The sequence below is a fragment of the Dreissena polymorpha genome, chromosome 12 (assembly GCF_020536995.1).
Source record: "Dreissena polymorpha isolate Duluth1 chromosome 12, UMN_Dpol_1.0, whole genome shotgun sequence".
Lineage (NCBI taxonomy): Eukaryota > Metazoa > Mollusca > Bivalvia > Myida > Dreissenidae > Dreissena > Dreissena polymorpha.
In genome coordinates, this window is record NC_068366.1 from 63,837,971 (window position 1) to 63,856,294 (window position 18,324).

Genomic DNA, 18,324 nt, shown 5'->3' on the forward strand with positions numbered 1-18,324 from the left:
ACGTGACTTTGTGGGGTTCACAATTGAACGTTAATGGATGTAAACACACCAGTATGTGGTGCTTTTCTTCAAATAACTTTTTCAAACAATTTTTCTTAAGAATTTCAACTAGTCCATAAATGACAGTTTTTTACACTACTTATGGCAATATGAAAGACATCAGAATTACTTTGTGTAATAAACCTGTGTTCAATGTTGCACGCATTCATGTTCACTGTTATGCTGCACGCAACGTGAAATTTTGGCAACAAAATCAAATTTTTTCAATTATTTATTCTTTAATCTTTAGATATCCACACAAAATGCAGGAAAGACTGTCTTTTATGTACTACAGATTTTTGTAAATGTATTTAAATAACTTGAGATATAATATATATATATAATTCAAAATAAAAGTTCTTTATGGTGTGTTTACATTATGTCAGCCCGTGTGTAAACCCCTGTGAACCCCATTGACCCGGCACCGTGAGCTCCAAACACGTATAACATTTTATGCAAACCAACCTACAAACCAACCTTGTTAGGGGTAAAATTCAAAATTTATAAAATAATAAAGCAACTGTATTTATGTTGAACTGATAGCTTATTATATTCATAGAACCTTTTACTAGTATTTTCTTTACTGACTTTTGACCTTGAGGTCACAGCATCCCATTGTAGACACTCCTTTGAAATGTTTTACTTAACAATGTTCTTGTTTACACATATATGTATTGTGAAGATGATGTAGTTTTTGGCGCATAAGAGTATATTTTACAGCCTCTGAAGTGGTATTTGCAGACTTTACTGTTAAAATTGAATTTATTATCTTAATAATTGGAATAATATGTGATGTCCCATTAAATCATTATAGGTAGTCAATTAAATATTACAATTGCAATGATGTATTTCTACTTCATTCTCATTCTGTTCCCATTGATATTCATGTATCAGCAAGGGAGCTTATTAAAAATGAAACCCATTGATTGTAAACCAGAGTGACTGAACATGACATTAGTCTTAATCATATTGAGTATAACACATTTTGCACTCATTTTATTTTAAATTTATAATTTACAGTCAATATTTCAATGTCAACAACAAAGTAGTATTTAGATATCAACAATTATGGCACATACATAGCGCACACATGCATTGATTTATTGCACCCTAAGACACCATGAAAATTGTCAGACATGTCTGAGAAAACTTGAATATCACATATTTTGTGTTAGTTTCACATTAGTTCAATAAATAAAGGCAATCTTCTTGTAACAAATATCGTAAATACTAATGATGCATCATATAAAACATAACTTACTTTTTTATGCTGGTGTGCTTAAAAACCTGATATATAACATAACACAGACTGGATGCTCTTAGTGAATGACAACTATCCACATTTGCATATAGAGTTGAAATGTGCACCACTAAGTCCTTTAAGGTCAATCACATATAGAGCTGTCGTTATATTCCAACAAACACATTCTGGTTCATCACATATAGAGCTGTCGTTATATTCCAACAAACACATTCTGGTTCATCACATAAAGAGCTGGGGTATGTACCCATAGGTCCATTGTGATTGTAGCTGGCATATGTAGATCCATTCAGGTATTATTGAGTTTTATTTTATGCTTTCCGGTGGTTTATAGGGAAATATCAGTGAATTAAAACTGATTATTTCACTGTTCAAACAATGAAAATTATCAGTGAAAATTATCGATAATTTTCACTGTCTACTGTGAAATGACGTCATTTCTTTGACGAAATGACGTCATTATCGCAGCGAAATTCTTTAGTTAAACTCTTTAACAATGTATAAAAACTGTTAAAAAAGGCATAAAATAAAAAGAAAATTTGTTGGAATCGGTGGATAATCCATTTCAATTCACGAGTGATCATAGAAAATAAATGTTTTTTATGATCACGAGTGAATTAAAATCGATAATCTATGTCATTTGTAACACTATGTCCATTCTGGTACATTAAATTAAGAGCTGTCAATAAAAGGTCCATTCTGAAACATCACAGAAAAAATTGGCGTATGCAGTTGCTTGGTCCATTTCGGTACCTCAGATATAGAGCTGGCGTATGTAGGTCCACTCTACATGTAGTGCATCAGATAAAATAGAGCCCTCAAATATAGGTCCTTTCTGGTACATTACATATAGAGCTGGCCTATGTAGGTCCATTCTGGTACATCACATATAGAGCTGGCCTATGTAGGTCCTTTCTGGTTCATTACATATAGAGCTGGCCTATGTAGGTCCTTTCTGGTACATTACATATAGAGCTGGCCTATGTAGGTCCTTTCTGGTACATTACATATAGAGCTGGCCTATGTAGGTCCATTCTGGTACATCACATATAGAGCTGGCGTATGTAGTTGCGATAGATCTCCTTGTTGGCAGCAGACGGCTCACTGGCGCCTCCCAGGCCACACTGCACGTAGCGGATGTAGACATCCATGGACCTCTTGCTGACCTCTGGCTCTTCCACACCGTATATGTCACCAGGATACTCTCCTAGAGGCTCGCTGTAAAGAAATGCAGAAATACATGAGGATTGCTCTGTATAAACAGGGATTAATGCATGTGCAGAAAGTGTCATCCCAGATTAGACTTTGCTGTTTGCACAGGCTAATCAGGAACAACACTTACCGCCTTAACTGGATTTTTGCTATGAAGAGACCTACTTCATGCAAAATTACCCACAAGTGGAAATTGTCATTCCTGATTAGCCTGTGCAGACTGCACAGGCTAATCTGGGACGATACTTTCACACATGCATTAAGCACAATTTTAACACGGCGTGGCTGACCTCTGGCGGTTCCACACTCTATTCATCATTAACGTACTCCTCTAGAGACTGGCTGAAATTGAATCCACTAAAACATGAAGGTATGCCTTTATCTGTTAACCCTTCACCACAAAGATAAGCATTTTTACCTATTTTTATTCCCATAGACAATCAAATAATATATTTAAAACCTTAATTAGTTCTCATGACCAGCAAACAGCATAAAACCAGAACTCGCAGTTACTTGCAGACTGTTCTGGTTTTATGCTTGTTGCATTTAGGCATTTTCACTTTGTGTAATATTTCTAAAATCAAATCTACTGTCCAGTTGTCACGGCAGATTTAGTATTCTTGTTGTTTTTTACATTCAAAAGAAGTTTGATGTCTGAGGAAAAAACCCAGGGGAAACTGCTTTTAAATTTTTTAGAGCAGACTTCAGGGATATGGAAATCCCATCACAAAATTGTCAGATGCAGGTATTTACATGTATTCATGTCCTCTTGTCCAAGGACAATGTAGAGGTAATAATTCAAGGTACATGTATGAACATGACGCCAAAGTTGCATGGTATCATACAATCATATGCTAAAACATTTTAAAGGTGCCTTTTCATGTTTTGGTAAATTGACAAAATTAAAAAAAAAAGTTTCAGATTCACAAATTTACGTTGATATTTGTGAGAAAACAGTCATACTGGACATTTACTATGCTTTAAAATATCGATTAAATGCATCTTTTGACGATTGAAAAACCTGAAAATTATAAAGCATTGCAACACGAAACGATTGAATAATTTGGAGAGTTCTGTTGTTGTTGTTATATTTTGTGATACTACAAGGATTGCTTATATAAATTATAAAATACATCACTCATTGTATGAGCACAGATGGCCAAGTGGTCTAAGTGACAGACTTTTACTCCAGGGGTCAGTGGTTCGAGCCCAGTTAAGGGTCCAAAGGGATTTTAGGTCCAATCTTTACATTTATCAATATAAAGCATTTAATGACAAATTTCAATACATGCCAAAATCTGTGAAAAGGTCCCTTCAATTACAAATTATGTTGTTATATCAATTTAATGAAATTAAAAGTCTACAACGTGTGTATACTGCATCTATAGTTGTTTATTAGACCTTTAAGTGACTTTTTCTTGCAGCATGCAAACAAGTTAACATTTGCAATGTACTGGTCCATGGACAAGTACACCATTATGTTAATCCCACATTTCCTTACTATCAAATCAGAATGGTTAATGCCTTACATTTTAGGAGAAGCCATGAGGTGCGGCACCTTCATCTCCGACAGTTTACTCTGGTCAGCAGCACCAATGTCAACATACCTGGATATGATTCAATGATAATATGAGCCTCGTGAGAAAATTGGGCTAAATGCATGTGCCTAAAGTGTCATCCCAGATTATCGTGTGCAGTCTGCAAAGGCTAATCAGGGACAACACTTTTCAGTTTTATGGTATTTTTTGTTTTAAATGGAGTCTTGTCTTACCAAAAATCCAATTAAGGCAAAAAAGTTGTCCTTGACTAGCCTATGCAGACTCCACAAGCTAATCCAGGACCACACCTTACACACATGCATTCACCTCTGTTTTCCCAGAGTGACAGTCAATTAGTTGCCATATCTCAACTTCCAGCTATATATGACCCTTCTGGTTTGACCTGTACATCAAGGTACTCATATGCTCAGAGTATATACAATAAGAGTATAATCTACCGAAACGGCTGGATTGCAGACATCAATTGAAACACCTTATTATTAATAGCACTGACTTCAATGCACGCTATATATGGATTTTGATTGGTTGCATGAGTTGTAGTAAACTTTACTATATAAGGAAATTTACAACCAGTATACACATGTTCAGTGACGTGGTATCAGCATGACATTGTGCAAGGAAACCACAAACTAGTATCTTATTTCCCAGAGCCTTGCTCTTTGAAAACTGGGCTTGATGCATATTTGTGAAGGTATTACACTTTTAAGGTATTTTTCCTTTGATGGAAGTTTGTTCTGAACAAAAATCCAGTTAAGGTGAAAAGTGTTGCCCTTGATTGCCTGTGAAGAGTTCCCTGAGCTCAGTAACTTATTTAATGAATCACAATAAAAAAGTACAGTACCTATGCATGACCAAAAGATGATGGGAAGTGAGGATTGTTAGCATACAGCAACACATTTCATTTTTCTTTGCAAAGTAAATTAAAGAGAAGTAACTTCAGCTAACTTGCCTCTTGTACAACTCCTGTGTAAACTCATCTTCCTCATACTGGGCTAGGTCAAGGTCATACACGTTAGGCTCAGGGTGGCTGACCTTGGCCACGCGGTGTTTAAAGTGGGACTTTTCATCGTCACTACAACTGGAGGTGACAATATCCCCCTCCACGCTACTAGCGCTGCTTGAGCTGTCCTCCGATGATTTCGATGTGTTTGACGTCGTGGAAGCAGTGGAGTCCTTCACACTGATCGTGCGACCCAGTTCTTGGCTGAGAATGAAATGAGCCTTGTTCTTGGAAAACTGGGCATTATGCGTGTGCTTTAAGTGTCATTCGAGGTTAGCCTGTGCAGTCTTCAGAGGCTAATCAGGGATAAAACATTCCGCCTACACTGGATTTATGCTTAGAAGAGACTACCTCTTAACAAAATATTTTTTAAGCGGAAAGTTTCTTCTCTGATTAGCCTGTGCGGAATCCACAGGCTATTCTGGGACGACACTTTACACACATATATTATGCCCAGTTTTCAAAGAACGCGGGCCTTATAATGAACAAGTTACTTTTGTGATTCTAATAACATTTAGGCTTAAAGAGATTTTTAGGGTTCAAAAATTACGAAAATAACATGCTGACCCTTGAGGTAAGTTTCCTAGAGTCCTTTATATATCATCTATAGTCTGAATCTTAATGACTACAAAGATGAACTATTAGTATGTTATATTACGTTAAAATTTTCTGGCTGTTTGTGTGTATTTTTCAATAGGTAGAGTAGAGAATTTTCATATGCATGTTCAATTGAACAAGAGCTGTCTCCATAGGAAGACATATGCCCCAAATAAACACTTTGATAGAAGTTATTGAAATGCACTAAGTGACCCCGTGACCTAGTTTTTGACGAGGCATGACTCATATTCGAACTTGACCAAGATATTTCTAGATACAACTTCTGACCAAGTTTGGTAAAGATCGGATGAAAACTATTTGAATTAGAGAGCGGACATGAAAAGTGGTTATTGAAATGCACTAAGTGACCCCGTGACCTAGTTTTTGACCCGGCATGACCCGTATTCAAACTTGACCTAGATATTGTCTAGATACAACTTCTGACCAAGTTTGGTAAAGATCGGATGAAAACTATTTGAATTAGAGAGCGGACATGAAAAGTGGTTATTGAAATGCACTTAGCGACCCCGTGACCTAGTTTTTGAACCGGCATGACCCATATTCAGACTTGACCTAGATATTGTCTAGATACAACTTCTGACCAAGTTTGGTAAAGATCGGATGAAAACTATTTGAATTAGAGAGCAGACACAAAAAGGGGTTATTGAAATGCACTAAGTGACCCCATGACCTAGTTTTTGACCCGGCATGACCCTTATTCGAACTTGACCTAGATATTGTCAAGATACAACTTCTGACCAAGTTTGGTAAAGATTGGATTAAAACTATTTGAATTAGAGAGCGGACACGAAAAAAAAGTGTGACAGACTGACAGACAGACTGACAGTGCGAAAACTATATACCCCCTTTTTTTCAATATGAAATTGTTAACAAGATACAATAGTTTCACTCTGAACCCTGCATACATAAATACATTTACATATCGGAGAATCATTTGCTTTGGTTTAGATATACAATTAATTTTTTAGTTTAACATGTTTTATATTCATCATACGTGCAACAAGTAAGTGCTACACAAGAAATATTGTAATTGCGTTTACAGAACATGCGCAGGCATTTACAAACACAAGGTACACGGACTATTAAAACATCCATCACAGTACAGTATCATACATCTTTAGTTAATATGTTATTTACATGTTTACTATTTGAACGGTCAGTAGATATTCAAATATACTACTATGTTAACAATTAACTCTATACTAATTCTTTACCGGTATTTGTAACCATATCTAATATTAATAAACATAAAAAATTTGTAACTATTAGTAAGATTGTAACAGAGCCTACATTCATTTACACCCTTTCTGAAACTTTGTATTTATACTTATTGCAAAATTAAGGTTTCTTTTTACATCCATTTCTTTAAGACTACTTTTGCTTGTTTTGTATGGGTAAGAGTGGGCACATGCACAAAGAATAAAGCATAGGTGAAAGTAAAAAGACAGCAAAAGAACAAAGCAGTATATATGATTTTGTAGTTTTTATTAAGAAATGCTTCTAAAAAATTGTATATCTGTCAAATGGTTTACATTATTTTATGCATAATGCAGCCATTACATTTTTGTTCAATCTTAGACACATGCAGGATAACAATTTACCTGTTTTCATGTGCTGTACAGTCTTTGACTAACCAATCACATTATATTATTTTGGGGAAAATTATATCATCAACATGAAATGATGCCATACAAATTAATACACTTAGATAATAACTTATAATTTGCAAATATTATTTATTTATTAAGGTTTTATGTATTCTGAATAGAAAATGCAGGTCCAACAGAACAGGATATAGGAGATGGTGTACTTTTGTATAATGTAAAGTTCCAAGAAGACATCAAAATACTGTTTCAAACATTAATGTGTACTATGCATATTTTAATTCATATAGGCAAAGCAATAAACTATTGTTGAGTTTGCAAACGCGGTATCAGATAAAGAAATGTTACGCAGATATGTACAACAGTTTCACACTAAATCTTCAAAATTTTAATATTTATGAACACAAGGGAGCCATGGTGGCCATGAAGCCCTCACCTGAGTTCAAGGTACACTAATAGTCAAAGACTTGGCATGATGACCTTTTTAACCCCACTTACCCCAGATTTGATACTGTCAAGATAGACATTCTTACAAAGTTTCATTTATGATGAGTCATAAATGTTAATTTTAACATCATTTTAACTGAAAATTTAAAAAATTTGCCCCAAATCTTTTAATAAAAAAATACAAATATCCTTTGCAGAACAGGCTTATGCTTATTGATGTCTTATTAAAATGTCACATAATGCCGTGCTATGAGCAGTTTAAATATTTTGGCAGAAATATGGTCGCAGCAAAGATAGAAATTCAGGAAAGACATAAATAACCTGGCTGACTGTAACATAAATTTCCCAGAATGATGATGATGATGGGAACTACTTCCTCCAATGGATAAAGCAGCAAATCTGAGGAAACAATTTCCAGTGAAAAGAATACAAAAAAGTCATGCTTAACTTAACATTTACATCAAGCATAAATTGTCTTAACCGATACAGGATTTTAAAAATGTCTTCACAAAAACTTTTGGTCAAAAATTTCAGTCCCTTAATATTTTAAATACTCTGTTGATATTGAAACGATCATTGGTTTAAAAAAAAAAAATTACATTTAACAATAAAACAATTAAATTATACATTAAACTTAATGGTTTATTAGATTCCCCAATAAATAATGATTTAGAGCAAATACTGGTAAAATTTGTATATTCTTCTTTGATATTTTGCTCTAAATGCCTCAAAAATGAAAATAAAATTGTATTTCTCTGTATAAAATCTTTGAAGAAGAAAACATATATACATCAATGCCAAAACTTTACAAAAACAGTCTGTCCAAGGGAATCACTGTACTGGGTAACAAAACAAAAACTTAATTACGAGGACGTTACATCATTTCATGTACTGGAAGGCAGTTAGCAGACATTTTCTGTATAGAACTGATTCTGCACTCCATTGCCTGCATGAGAGCACTAAGAAACAAACAGTTATAGCACTTATCTATCTTCCTTTGAATTTCAACTTAAAACAGCATTAGCAAATAACAAACTTCTTAAGATTTTTAACTTAAAACAGTATTCAAATGCATTTCAACATAAAACAGCGATAGCAAATATTGAATTAATGTTAAATTTCAACAAATATCTACTTATTAAGTTCAACTTAAAACAGCATTAGCAAAAATCCAACTTCTAAATTTCAACTGAAAATATCATTATCAAATATCCAACTTTGAACAAAGTTTGAACCTAAACAGTATTGGTAAATATCCAATTTCTTATGCATTTCTACTTAATATAACAATATTATCAAATACACATGTATCCCATTTCTTATAAATTTATAATAAAAGTGACCTTAGCAAATATCCAATTTCATATGTATTTCAATCAAAACTGAATGAGCAAATAATCAATATCATTAAACCTCCATCCAAACTCAAGTTTTTCAGCAGAAACCATTTGTTTATGTTACAATGACCTTGACTTTTAGGTGACTCCCCCCAAATGCAATCCCAAGCTTGTTCAGCATGTAAGCTTCCTATACATTCAATTACAATACTTGCATCCAAACTCAGTTATTGAGTAAAAGCTGTATTTCTAATCAAACCAATGTGGTGATTGAAATATACCCGCTCTTAAAAACAAAATGTATATATATGACATAATATAAAATGCAACAAAAGCAAATCAAAAACAGTACATTAGCAAAAAAACATTAGCAAAAGAAAGATATACAAAATTCTACAGATTTGCCAAAAGTACTCCATTTACGAGTATTGTAAGAATGTAACTACATGTTAAACTAATCAGTCCCCAATGTTTCCATACCTAAATCAACAATCATACCTGTATACATCTCTCCCAAACACTGTTCCTTTTGCACTTAATAGTTCAAAAGCTCATTCCATAAAATTCCAAAAAATGTTTAAGAAAATACAAAGAAACCAACAGAGAGCAGTTTCGTAAAAATAAAGATCCAAGCAGCTGCACTTTGCACTTTTTTGTCACCCTGCCTAATCTGGCCAGAAAAATAAGTGTACAAATATTTGGATATTAAATATTATTTTGCAAATATTCAATACCATGTTAAGCTTTGTGCTAAAAATCTTCATTACAAGTATTACTAAGGGATCTCATGGACTAGCAAATATTTGGAACATGTCACCAGACTTTTCCACCCTGCCCTTTTTATCAATAGCTATCTTGATACTAAAATCTTAAAGGGACTGTCAACCATGAATGACGAAAAAAGAAAAGTGGTAAAATACCGTATTTGTATACTATTATTAGTTTATATTGATTAAAATTTCACGACTGGTGTATTACATAACATGGAACAAAGTTCGTATTTTCAGTATATTCGGTAATAAAATTTCGAGATGTGAAATTGAAAGTACATCACAAAAAAAAGTGACATAACGATATACTCACTATAAATAACCGAAGTAGATTGATCATTATATATATAAAATATATACAATTCACCACTCATGCAAAATTTGCATTCCTGGGTTTACCACGTGACGATGATAATCAATCTGCTGGCGTTATTTATTGATAACTGGTAGTTACCTGGTAGACATACCCAGTAAAATTTATTACCTAATATACTGAAAATATGAAACTTAACAACTTTTTTCAAGTAATGTATTATACCAGTCAAGATATTTTAATGCATATAAACTAATAATTGTTAAAAAATACAATATTTTACAACTTTTCTTTTCTTCGTCGTCGTGGTTGACAGTCCCTTTAAATCTCTATGAGCCTCTCTTTGGGAAAACAGGGTTACATACATGTGCGTAAAGTGTCATCCCATATTAGCCACATAAGCCTGTGCTGTCTGCATTGGCTACTATCGCCCCTGATTTGCCAGTACACAAATGCATTAAGAGTTGTCTTCCCATAATGAGGCTCGGACTCAGACTATTTCTGTGAACACCACATGCAGCATCTTACCTACTGTCTTTGCCATCAAAACTGGCCCGCCTCTCAAATGGACTCGGATTGCGGTAGATTCTATGCCTGTAGTTTCTACAAGAGATTTTCAATAACATATTATATGACAAATTTCTGACATAATTAACATTATGTTACAAAAAATAAAAATAACTCTTGCTTCATATGTAAAAAACACTGTTTTATCCATGATAGGTGGGTAACAAATTTCAAGGGCAATAAATGAAAAAAATCTTCCAATTCTAAGGCACTGACAATAAATGTTCAACAATTTTCGAAACCTATAAACTCAGTTAAGTTCGAAATCAAACTCAACACCAATGCAAATGATTCTAATACAAAAAGACTTGGAACTGAGCAATCCAGTGAATTTTGTCAATCCTACCTGATTTAATCATGATGTCTTGGTTCTATTCTTACACACGATAATATAATGGTGCCAGCCTTGTGACAGGTAGGCCTCATGTTTGATTCCTACTGGATGAAATTTTTCAGGATCTTTACATGGAAACCAAGACTAAGTACTGGGCCTCCACAGAAAACTGACTCAAGAGCATCGCTATAAGGCTAGGGTAGTACAGTTGTAACAATTGACCAGTCGCCAAATTAATCGATCGCTCCGCCCACATAGATGCGAACTCCTACAAGCAGATCGCAATTATAGCGGACTACGTGAGTGAAATACTATATTTGTATCGATGTATCATGCTCTTTTCTATAATATAAATTATTAAAGGCGCACATTAAACTAAACTGCTTTGGAAACTGTAATACAATACATAAATGCTTTAGAGAGAAATGGCGTAATCAAAATTATTGAGTTAACGGCAGACTGACTATCAGAAACGTTTCTTATACATTTTATAGGGATTTGTTGAAAAATCCGTTGTAAAAATGAGCATTTATTTCATATTGATTTTGAACTTGTATAAAACCGTCTGACAGTGAATCCGGTGGCTATTCATATATAATTTTGAAAATATTTTTATTAAAATGCAAATTACACATCCATATCATGATGGGTTTTTTGTTTATTAAAAATGTTTAGATCTTTGTTTTATTGTGTTATTTTTAAAAAGACACCGATTTTTTTTATTTAGATATAAATTAAAATTTGATTGTAACCATAATTTAATACAGGCCTAATTTCGTGGTTTCATTAACAGATAGTCTAATATGCATTTTATTTCATTTATTTTAAATGCAAACCTGTCACATTTCACTATCGAAAAATGAAATGTTGGTATTACGGTGCTGTTCACGACCATTCAAATTGAATACATTTAGCATATTATGCATTTGTTTATCTATAACAAGATGGTCCTTATATGTTAATTGCAATTTTCACATTTCTCCCTGTATCAATATATGTTGTATTAGAAATGTTGTTGTTGTAGATAAGTCGTACATTTTACACTTGAAGTCGCTTTAAGCTGGCTAAGCCGCGTTGAAATCACCTTTTTGTTGTTTTTACTTTAGTTAAAACGATATTTAAGTTAACAATTTATAATGATTTCCCTTGTTTATGATCAACAGAAAATAAATATATAATTGGAAATCATTTAAGTAATTAAATAGTTTTCTTTTCTTGTGTACAGTACCTTACAATGCCTTAATGTTCCTTCATTCTGAGATCCACGCAACATACAGTCATTTATTAATCATCAACCATTACACTAAGATTATTAAGCACGTGTGGCAATTATTATGTTGCCCAAACTGCTTTAATAATAATATTGTGCATCAAACGGTATAACACATTTTATAGAACACACAACTGGTGTGGTTAAACTATTTATTGTGTTTGTTTTCTCATTACTCAATCATATGTTCAAGAAATAAAGATACAATAATAACCTTTTATAAAGTATGTATAGCACCTACAATTTTGAATAATGATCGAACAGCAATGATCATGCATTTGATATAAAATCTGTGTAAACTCTTAAAAATTACGTCCATTCCATATGTACGACACGCTTTGTTTGTCGGACAAAATGGCGGCCAGATTAGCATTGCTGAGGGGTGTGTGAAAAATCGATATCTGATTGGCTGATCGAAAAATGTGGGCGGAGCGATCGATACTTTGGCGACTGGTCAATTAGGTTTAAACAAAGGGTTTCTTGATAATTTGCACAAAAGGCTTTTGATGTAATCAAGATAGTAAAATGAGCTGCATTCTAGAAAAACTGAACTTCATGTATCTGGGTAAGTGTCATCCCAGATTAGCCAGTGCATTCTGTACAGGCTAAACAGGGACGAAACTTTCTGCTTTTGTGGAATCTTTGTTTGAAGGAGATCATGTCTTAACAAAAATCCATTGTAGGCCTTGAGTGTTGTCCCTGATTAGCCTGTGTGCACTGCACAGGTTATTCTGTGGTTACACTTTAGACAACAGCATTAATCCCAGTTTTCCAAGAAGAAGGCTCACATAACAAAATAGCTTTAAATTGGGGATTCTCAACAATTAAGTTATACAAACAGGCTCTCAGTTTAACAAACCTTATGACTTTCTCCATGTCCTGAGCGAGACGTTTGATGTCTGTCAGTGTGTACGGCTTGTAGTTCTCAAACAGCACATTGACAGCCTCGTCTTCTCTAGATAACACCTGTATCAGGCTATGACTGGGCTTGCAGGCTGGAAATAACAAGAGAGGACAACACCTGTATCAGGCTATGACTGGACTTGCAGGCTGGAAATAACAAGAGAGGACAACACCTGTATCAGGCTATGACTGGGCTTGCAGGCTGGAAATAACAAGAGAGGACGACACCTGTATCAGGCTATGACTGGGCTTGCAGGCTGGAAATAACAAGAGAGGACGACGCCTGTATCAGGCTATGACAGGGCTTGCAGGCTGGAAATAACAAGAGAGGACGACACCTGTATCAGGCTATGACTGGGCTTGCAGGCTGGAAATAACAAGAGAGGACGACGCCTGTATCAGGCTATGACAGGGCTTGCAGGCTGGAAATAACAAGAGAGGACAACACCTGTATCAGGCTATGACTGGGCTTGCAGGCTGGAAATAACAAGAGAGGACGACGCCTGTATCAGGCTATGACAGGGCTTGCAGGCTGGAAATAACAAGAGAGGACGACACCTGTATCAGGCTTTGACTGGGCTTGCAGGCTGGAAATAACAAGAGAGGACAACACCTTTATCATGCTATGACTAGGCTTGCAGGCTGGAAATAACAAGAGAGGACAACACCTGTATCAGGCTATGACTGGACTTGCAGGCTGGACATATAGAGAGGACAACACCTGTACCAGGCTATTTAGGCTTGCAGGCTGGAAATAACAAGAGAGGACAACACCTGTACAAGGCTATACTTGCACTTGCAGACTGGAAATAACAAGACAAGAGAGGACAACACCTGTACAAGGCTATGTTTGGGCCTAAAGGCTGGAAATAACAAGAGAGGACAACACCTGTACAAGGCTATGTTTGGGCCTAAAGGCTGGAAATAACAAGAGAGGACAACACCTGTACAAGGCTATGTTTGGGCCTAAAGGCTGGAAATAACAAGAGAGGACAACACCTGTACAAGGCTATGTTTGGGCCTAAAGGCTGGAAATAACAAGAGAGGACAACACCTGTACAAGGCTATGTTTGGGCCTAAAGGCTGGAAATAACAAGAGAGGACAACACCTGTATAAGACTATGACTGGGCTTGCAGACAGAAAATAACAAGAGAGGACAACACCTGTATCAGGCTATGACAGGGCTTGCAGGCTGGAAATAACGAGAGAGGACGATGCCTGTATCAGGCAATGACAGGGCTTGCAGGCTGGAAATAACAAGAGAGGACGACACCTGTATCAGGCTATGACAGGGCTTGCAGGCTGGAAATAATGAGAGAGGACGATGCCTGTATCAGGCAATGACAGGGCTTGCAGGCTGGAAATAATGAGAGAGGACGATGCCTGTATCAGGCAATGACAGGGCTTGCAGGCTGGAAATAACAAGAGAGGACAACACCTTTATCATGCTATGACTAGGCTTGCAGGCTGGAAATAACAAGAGAGGACAACACCTGTATCAGGCTATGACTGGACTTGCAGGCTGGACATATAGAGAGGACAACACCTGTACCAGGCTATTTAGGCTTGCAGGCTGGAAATAACAAGAGAGGACAACACCTGTACAAGGCTATACTTGCACTTGCAGACTGGAAATAACAAGACAAGAGAGGACAACACCTGTACAAGGCTATGTTTGGGCCTAAAGGCTGGAAATAACAAGAGAGGACAACACCTGTACAAGGCTATGTTTGGGCCTAAAGGCTGGAAATAACAAGAGAGGACAACACCTGTACAAGGCTATGTTTGGGCCTAAAGGCTGGAAATAACAAGAGAGGACAACACCTGTATAAGACTATGACTGGGCTTGCAGACAGAAAATAACAAGAGAGGACAACACCTGTATCAGGCTATGACAGGGCTTGCAGGCTGGAAATAATGAGAGAGGACGATGCCTGTATCAGGCAATGACAGGGCTTGCAGGCTGGAAATAACAAGAGAGGACAACACCTGTATAAGACTATGACTGGGCTTGCAGACAGAAAATAACAAGAGAGGACAACACCTGTATCAGGCTATGACAGGGCTTGCAGGCTGGAAATAACGAGAGAGGACAACACCTGTACAAGGCTATGTTTGGGCCTAAAGGCTGGAAATAACAAGAGAGGACAACACCTGTACAAGGCTATGTTTGGGCCTAAAGGCTGGAAATAACAAGAGAGGACAACACCTGTATAAGACTATGACTGGGCTTGCAGACAGAAAATAACAAGAGAGGACAACACCTGTATCAGGCTATGACAGGGCTTGCAGGCTGGAAATAACGAGAGAGGACGATGCCTGTATCAGGCAATGACAGGGCTTGCAGGCTGGAAATAACAAGAGAGGACAACACCTGTATCAGGCTATGACTGGGAAAATATAGGGATAGATTTCCTTTTTCTGTTGGTTATATGACCCAATAACATCCTTTTATTTTACGCTTTCCAATGGTTTGTAGAGAAATATCAGTGAATTAAATCTGATATTTCACTGTTTTAAACAGTGTAAAATAACAGTGAAAATTATCGATAATTTTCATTGTTTGACCAGAACCATTTTAAGATATCTTTGATTTTCCAGTTGTGACCCAAATGTTACCAAAGGGTGAAAACTCTGCATTGAATGTTTATAAAAACATTCGGATAAGCTTCCCTTGAACAAACATGTTTTAACATTTCGTGGCGCCTAGCGTGGAACTATATTGTCCGGAATGGCAAAAATACAAAAATAATCATTTGCAAGCATAAAATAAAAAGAAAATTTATTGGATTTGAAGGAATATAGATTTTTATTCACATGTGATCATAGAAAAAATATTCTGCCCCACTCGTGAAAATATCATTTTCTATAATCACTTGTGAATTAAAATAAATATTTCACCAAATCCAACAAATATCCTTTATAAAATGTGCAAAATGCACTAAATAGCCTTTACAATCAAATGCTTACCTTCTTCAAAGGGCAGAGGCAGGTGATTGAAGATTGCAGGATCACACCACATGGTGTAGCTGCAATCAGAGTTGGCAATACACATCAGTACACAACTTTGAAAACTTTATTTGGTACAATATGAGTTTTATCTGCTATTGGCAATCTGATTGAATTTTTTTTTAAAGATTTTCTGTATCTTTTATAGAAAAATATTATATGACCATGTTTTACCTTATCATTCGTATTCAATTAAACTATCAATCCAAGTCAGTCTCAAGAGAGTGGTTGTTCTTGTGTATTTTGAAACAAAATATGATAATAAGAGCACTTCTGCAGTATCTATTAAAGAAATGTTAAGCTGATACAACACTTTTATGCTTAACCCCCAACAAATACTAGTTTCAAATTCAGCTGACTTTTTCAATGTGATATCCCGTGTCTAACACACTGTACTTATTATCAACTAAAAGTGTAAATGAATTCATTAGATAACAAGGGACAAAACTGTCACAAAACCAGGTTTTCATTGTGAAAAAAAATCTGATAAAGGGAGACAACTGAAACTGAACTTTTGAAATGAACAAACAAAATTAACCCCCTTTGTAAGTTTGTTTTAAAATAAATCTATTTTTAGTCGTGGCGACCTTAACATTGGAGATATTGACGTGATTCTTTTGTGCGACACACCGTCCCATGATGGTGAACAAATGTGCCAAATGATTTTAAAATCTCATAATGAATGACATAGTTATAGCCCAGACAAGGTCATTTATGGCTATTTTTTACCTTTGAACTCAAAGTGTGACCTTGACCTTGGAGATATTGACGTAATTTTTTCGCGCGACACACCGTCTAATGATGGTTAACAAATGTGCCAAATGATTTTAAAATCTCACAATATACGACAAAGTTATGGCCCGGACAAGCTTGTTCCGCCCGCCCGCCAGCCCGCCAGCCAGCCCGCCCGCATTCGCCAATCTAATAACCAGTTTTTTCCTTCGGAAAACCTGGTTAAAAAACAATGTTGACAAATTGTGCCTTGGTCTAGCAATAATGGGCTTAATGCATGTGCATTTAGTATCGTCCCAGATTAGACTCTGCAGTCAAAACAGGCTAATCAGGGACGACACTTTCCACATTAATTGTATTTTTTATTTTAAAGAAGTCTCTTCATTGGTCAAATTCAGTTTTAGCAGAAAGTGCTTTCCCTAATGAGCCTAGGCAGACAGCACAGCCTAATCTGGGAAAACACTATGCATATCGATATGCCAAGAGGCGCATTTTTCCAGACCAAGTCATGAAGTGCATACCTTTTTCTATGCATTTTCAGGCCCGCTGCATCGGGGTTATGAAGGTAGAAATCAGTGGGCAGGTCCCAGATGTTGAGCTCGTTGTCATGGGCAACAAACACCCCCAGAAACACGTTCATAGCCTGCTGCTTCTCTAGGTCTACAACAGCAAGACGTATGATCAATATGGAGCGTGTTTTCCCTTACACAAAACAATAGTACTTGTATGAATTTGGGTAAAGGGCTATCCAATAAACTAATTTGTATGTTTGTTAATAATTTCACATCTTTTCAACAATAAGTCTTGGTGTTTGGCTCTTTAAAAAAAACTTTTGGTTTGTTGAAATGGCAAACAGAGTCTATTGCAATACGGAATTGAAACAATTCTATAAGGGCCACCCACCAATTCTTCCAAGTTTAAGCATGAGTTGCAAAAAAATCTTAATGCCAATGAAAAATACATCTTCAAAATTTTCTAGGCATGCAACATACCAGAGAATGCGTTACTGTAGTATCGAGACAAAGTCTGGAATATGTCCACAGAGTGCGCCTTCCATGGTGCAATCTTGCGGTATCCTTCAATCCTGTGGACGAGTAGCGAACCTCCATATTGAAGGGCCAGCGTGTTGCCCATGTTTTCATACAGCTCTTCCAACATCCTGCAACATAAAAGAGTATACATTGCATGTGCATTTAGTATCGTCCCAGATTAGACTCTGCAGTCAAAACAGGCTAATCAGGGACGACACTTTCCACATTAATTGTATTTTTTATTTTAAAGAAGTCTCTTCATTGGTCAAATTCAGTTTTAGCAGAAAGTGCTGTCCCTAATGAGCCTAGGCAGACAG

The 18,324-nt window shown here is 35.9% G+C and overlaps 1 protein-coding gene across 14 annotated transcripts in view; it reads right to left on the bottom strand.

Moving 5' to 3' along the window:
- Positions 1–1,020: 1,020 nt before the first annotated feature.
- Positions 1,021–18,324, bottom strand: part of LOC127853339 (polyphosphoinositide phosphatase-like) — a 52,014-nt gene continuing 34,710 nt past the window's right edge. For 4 of the 14 annotated variants that reach the window (XM_052387786.1, XM_052387785.1, XM_052387784.1 and 1 more), the window contains 9 exons: positions 17,969–18,135; positions 17,498–17,636; positions 16,206–16,264; positions 13,191–13,326; positions 10,689–10,763; positions 8,062–8,139; positions 5,021–5,275; positions 4,042–4,119; positions 1,021–2,518 (listed from right to left, as the gene is read on the bottom strand). In XM_052387786.1, the coding sequence (XP_052243746.1) occupies positions 2,344–2,518; positions 4,042–4,119; positions 5,021–5,275; positions 8,062–8,139; positions 10,689–10,763; positions 13,191–13,326; positions 16,206–16,264; positions 17,498–17,636; positions 17,969–18,135 (1,162 nt within the window). In that variant the 3' untranslated portion in view covers positions 1,021–2,343. Of the gene's footprint in view, positions 2,519–4,041; positions 4,120–5,020; positions 5,276–8,061; positions 8,140–10,688; positions 10,764–13,190; positions 13,327–14,398; positions 14,428–14,508; positions 14,538–15,114; positions 15,144–15,279; positions 15,309–15,499; positions 15,529–16,205; positions 16,265–17,497; positions 17,637–17,968; positions 18,136–18,324 lie in introns of all 14 variants that reach the window. The other 10 variants (XR_008036576.1, XR_008036579.1, XR_008036577.1 and 7 more) reach the window with 10 other exon arrangements.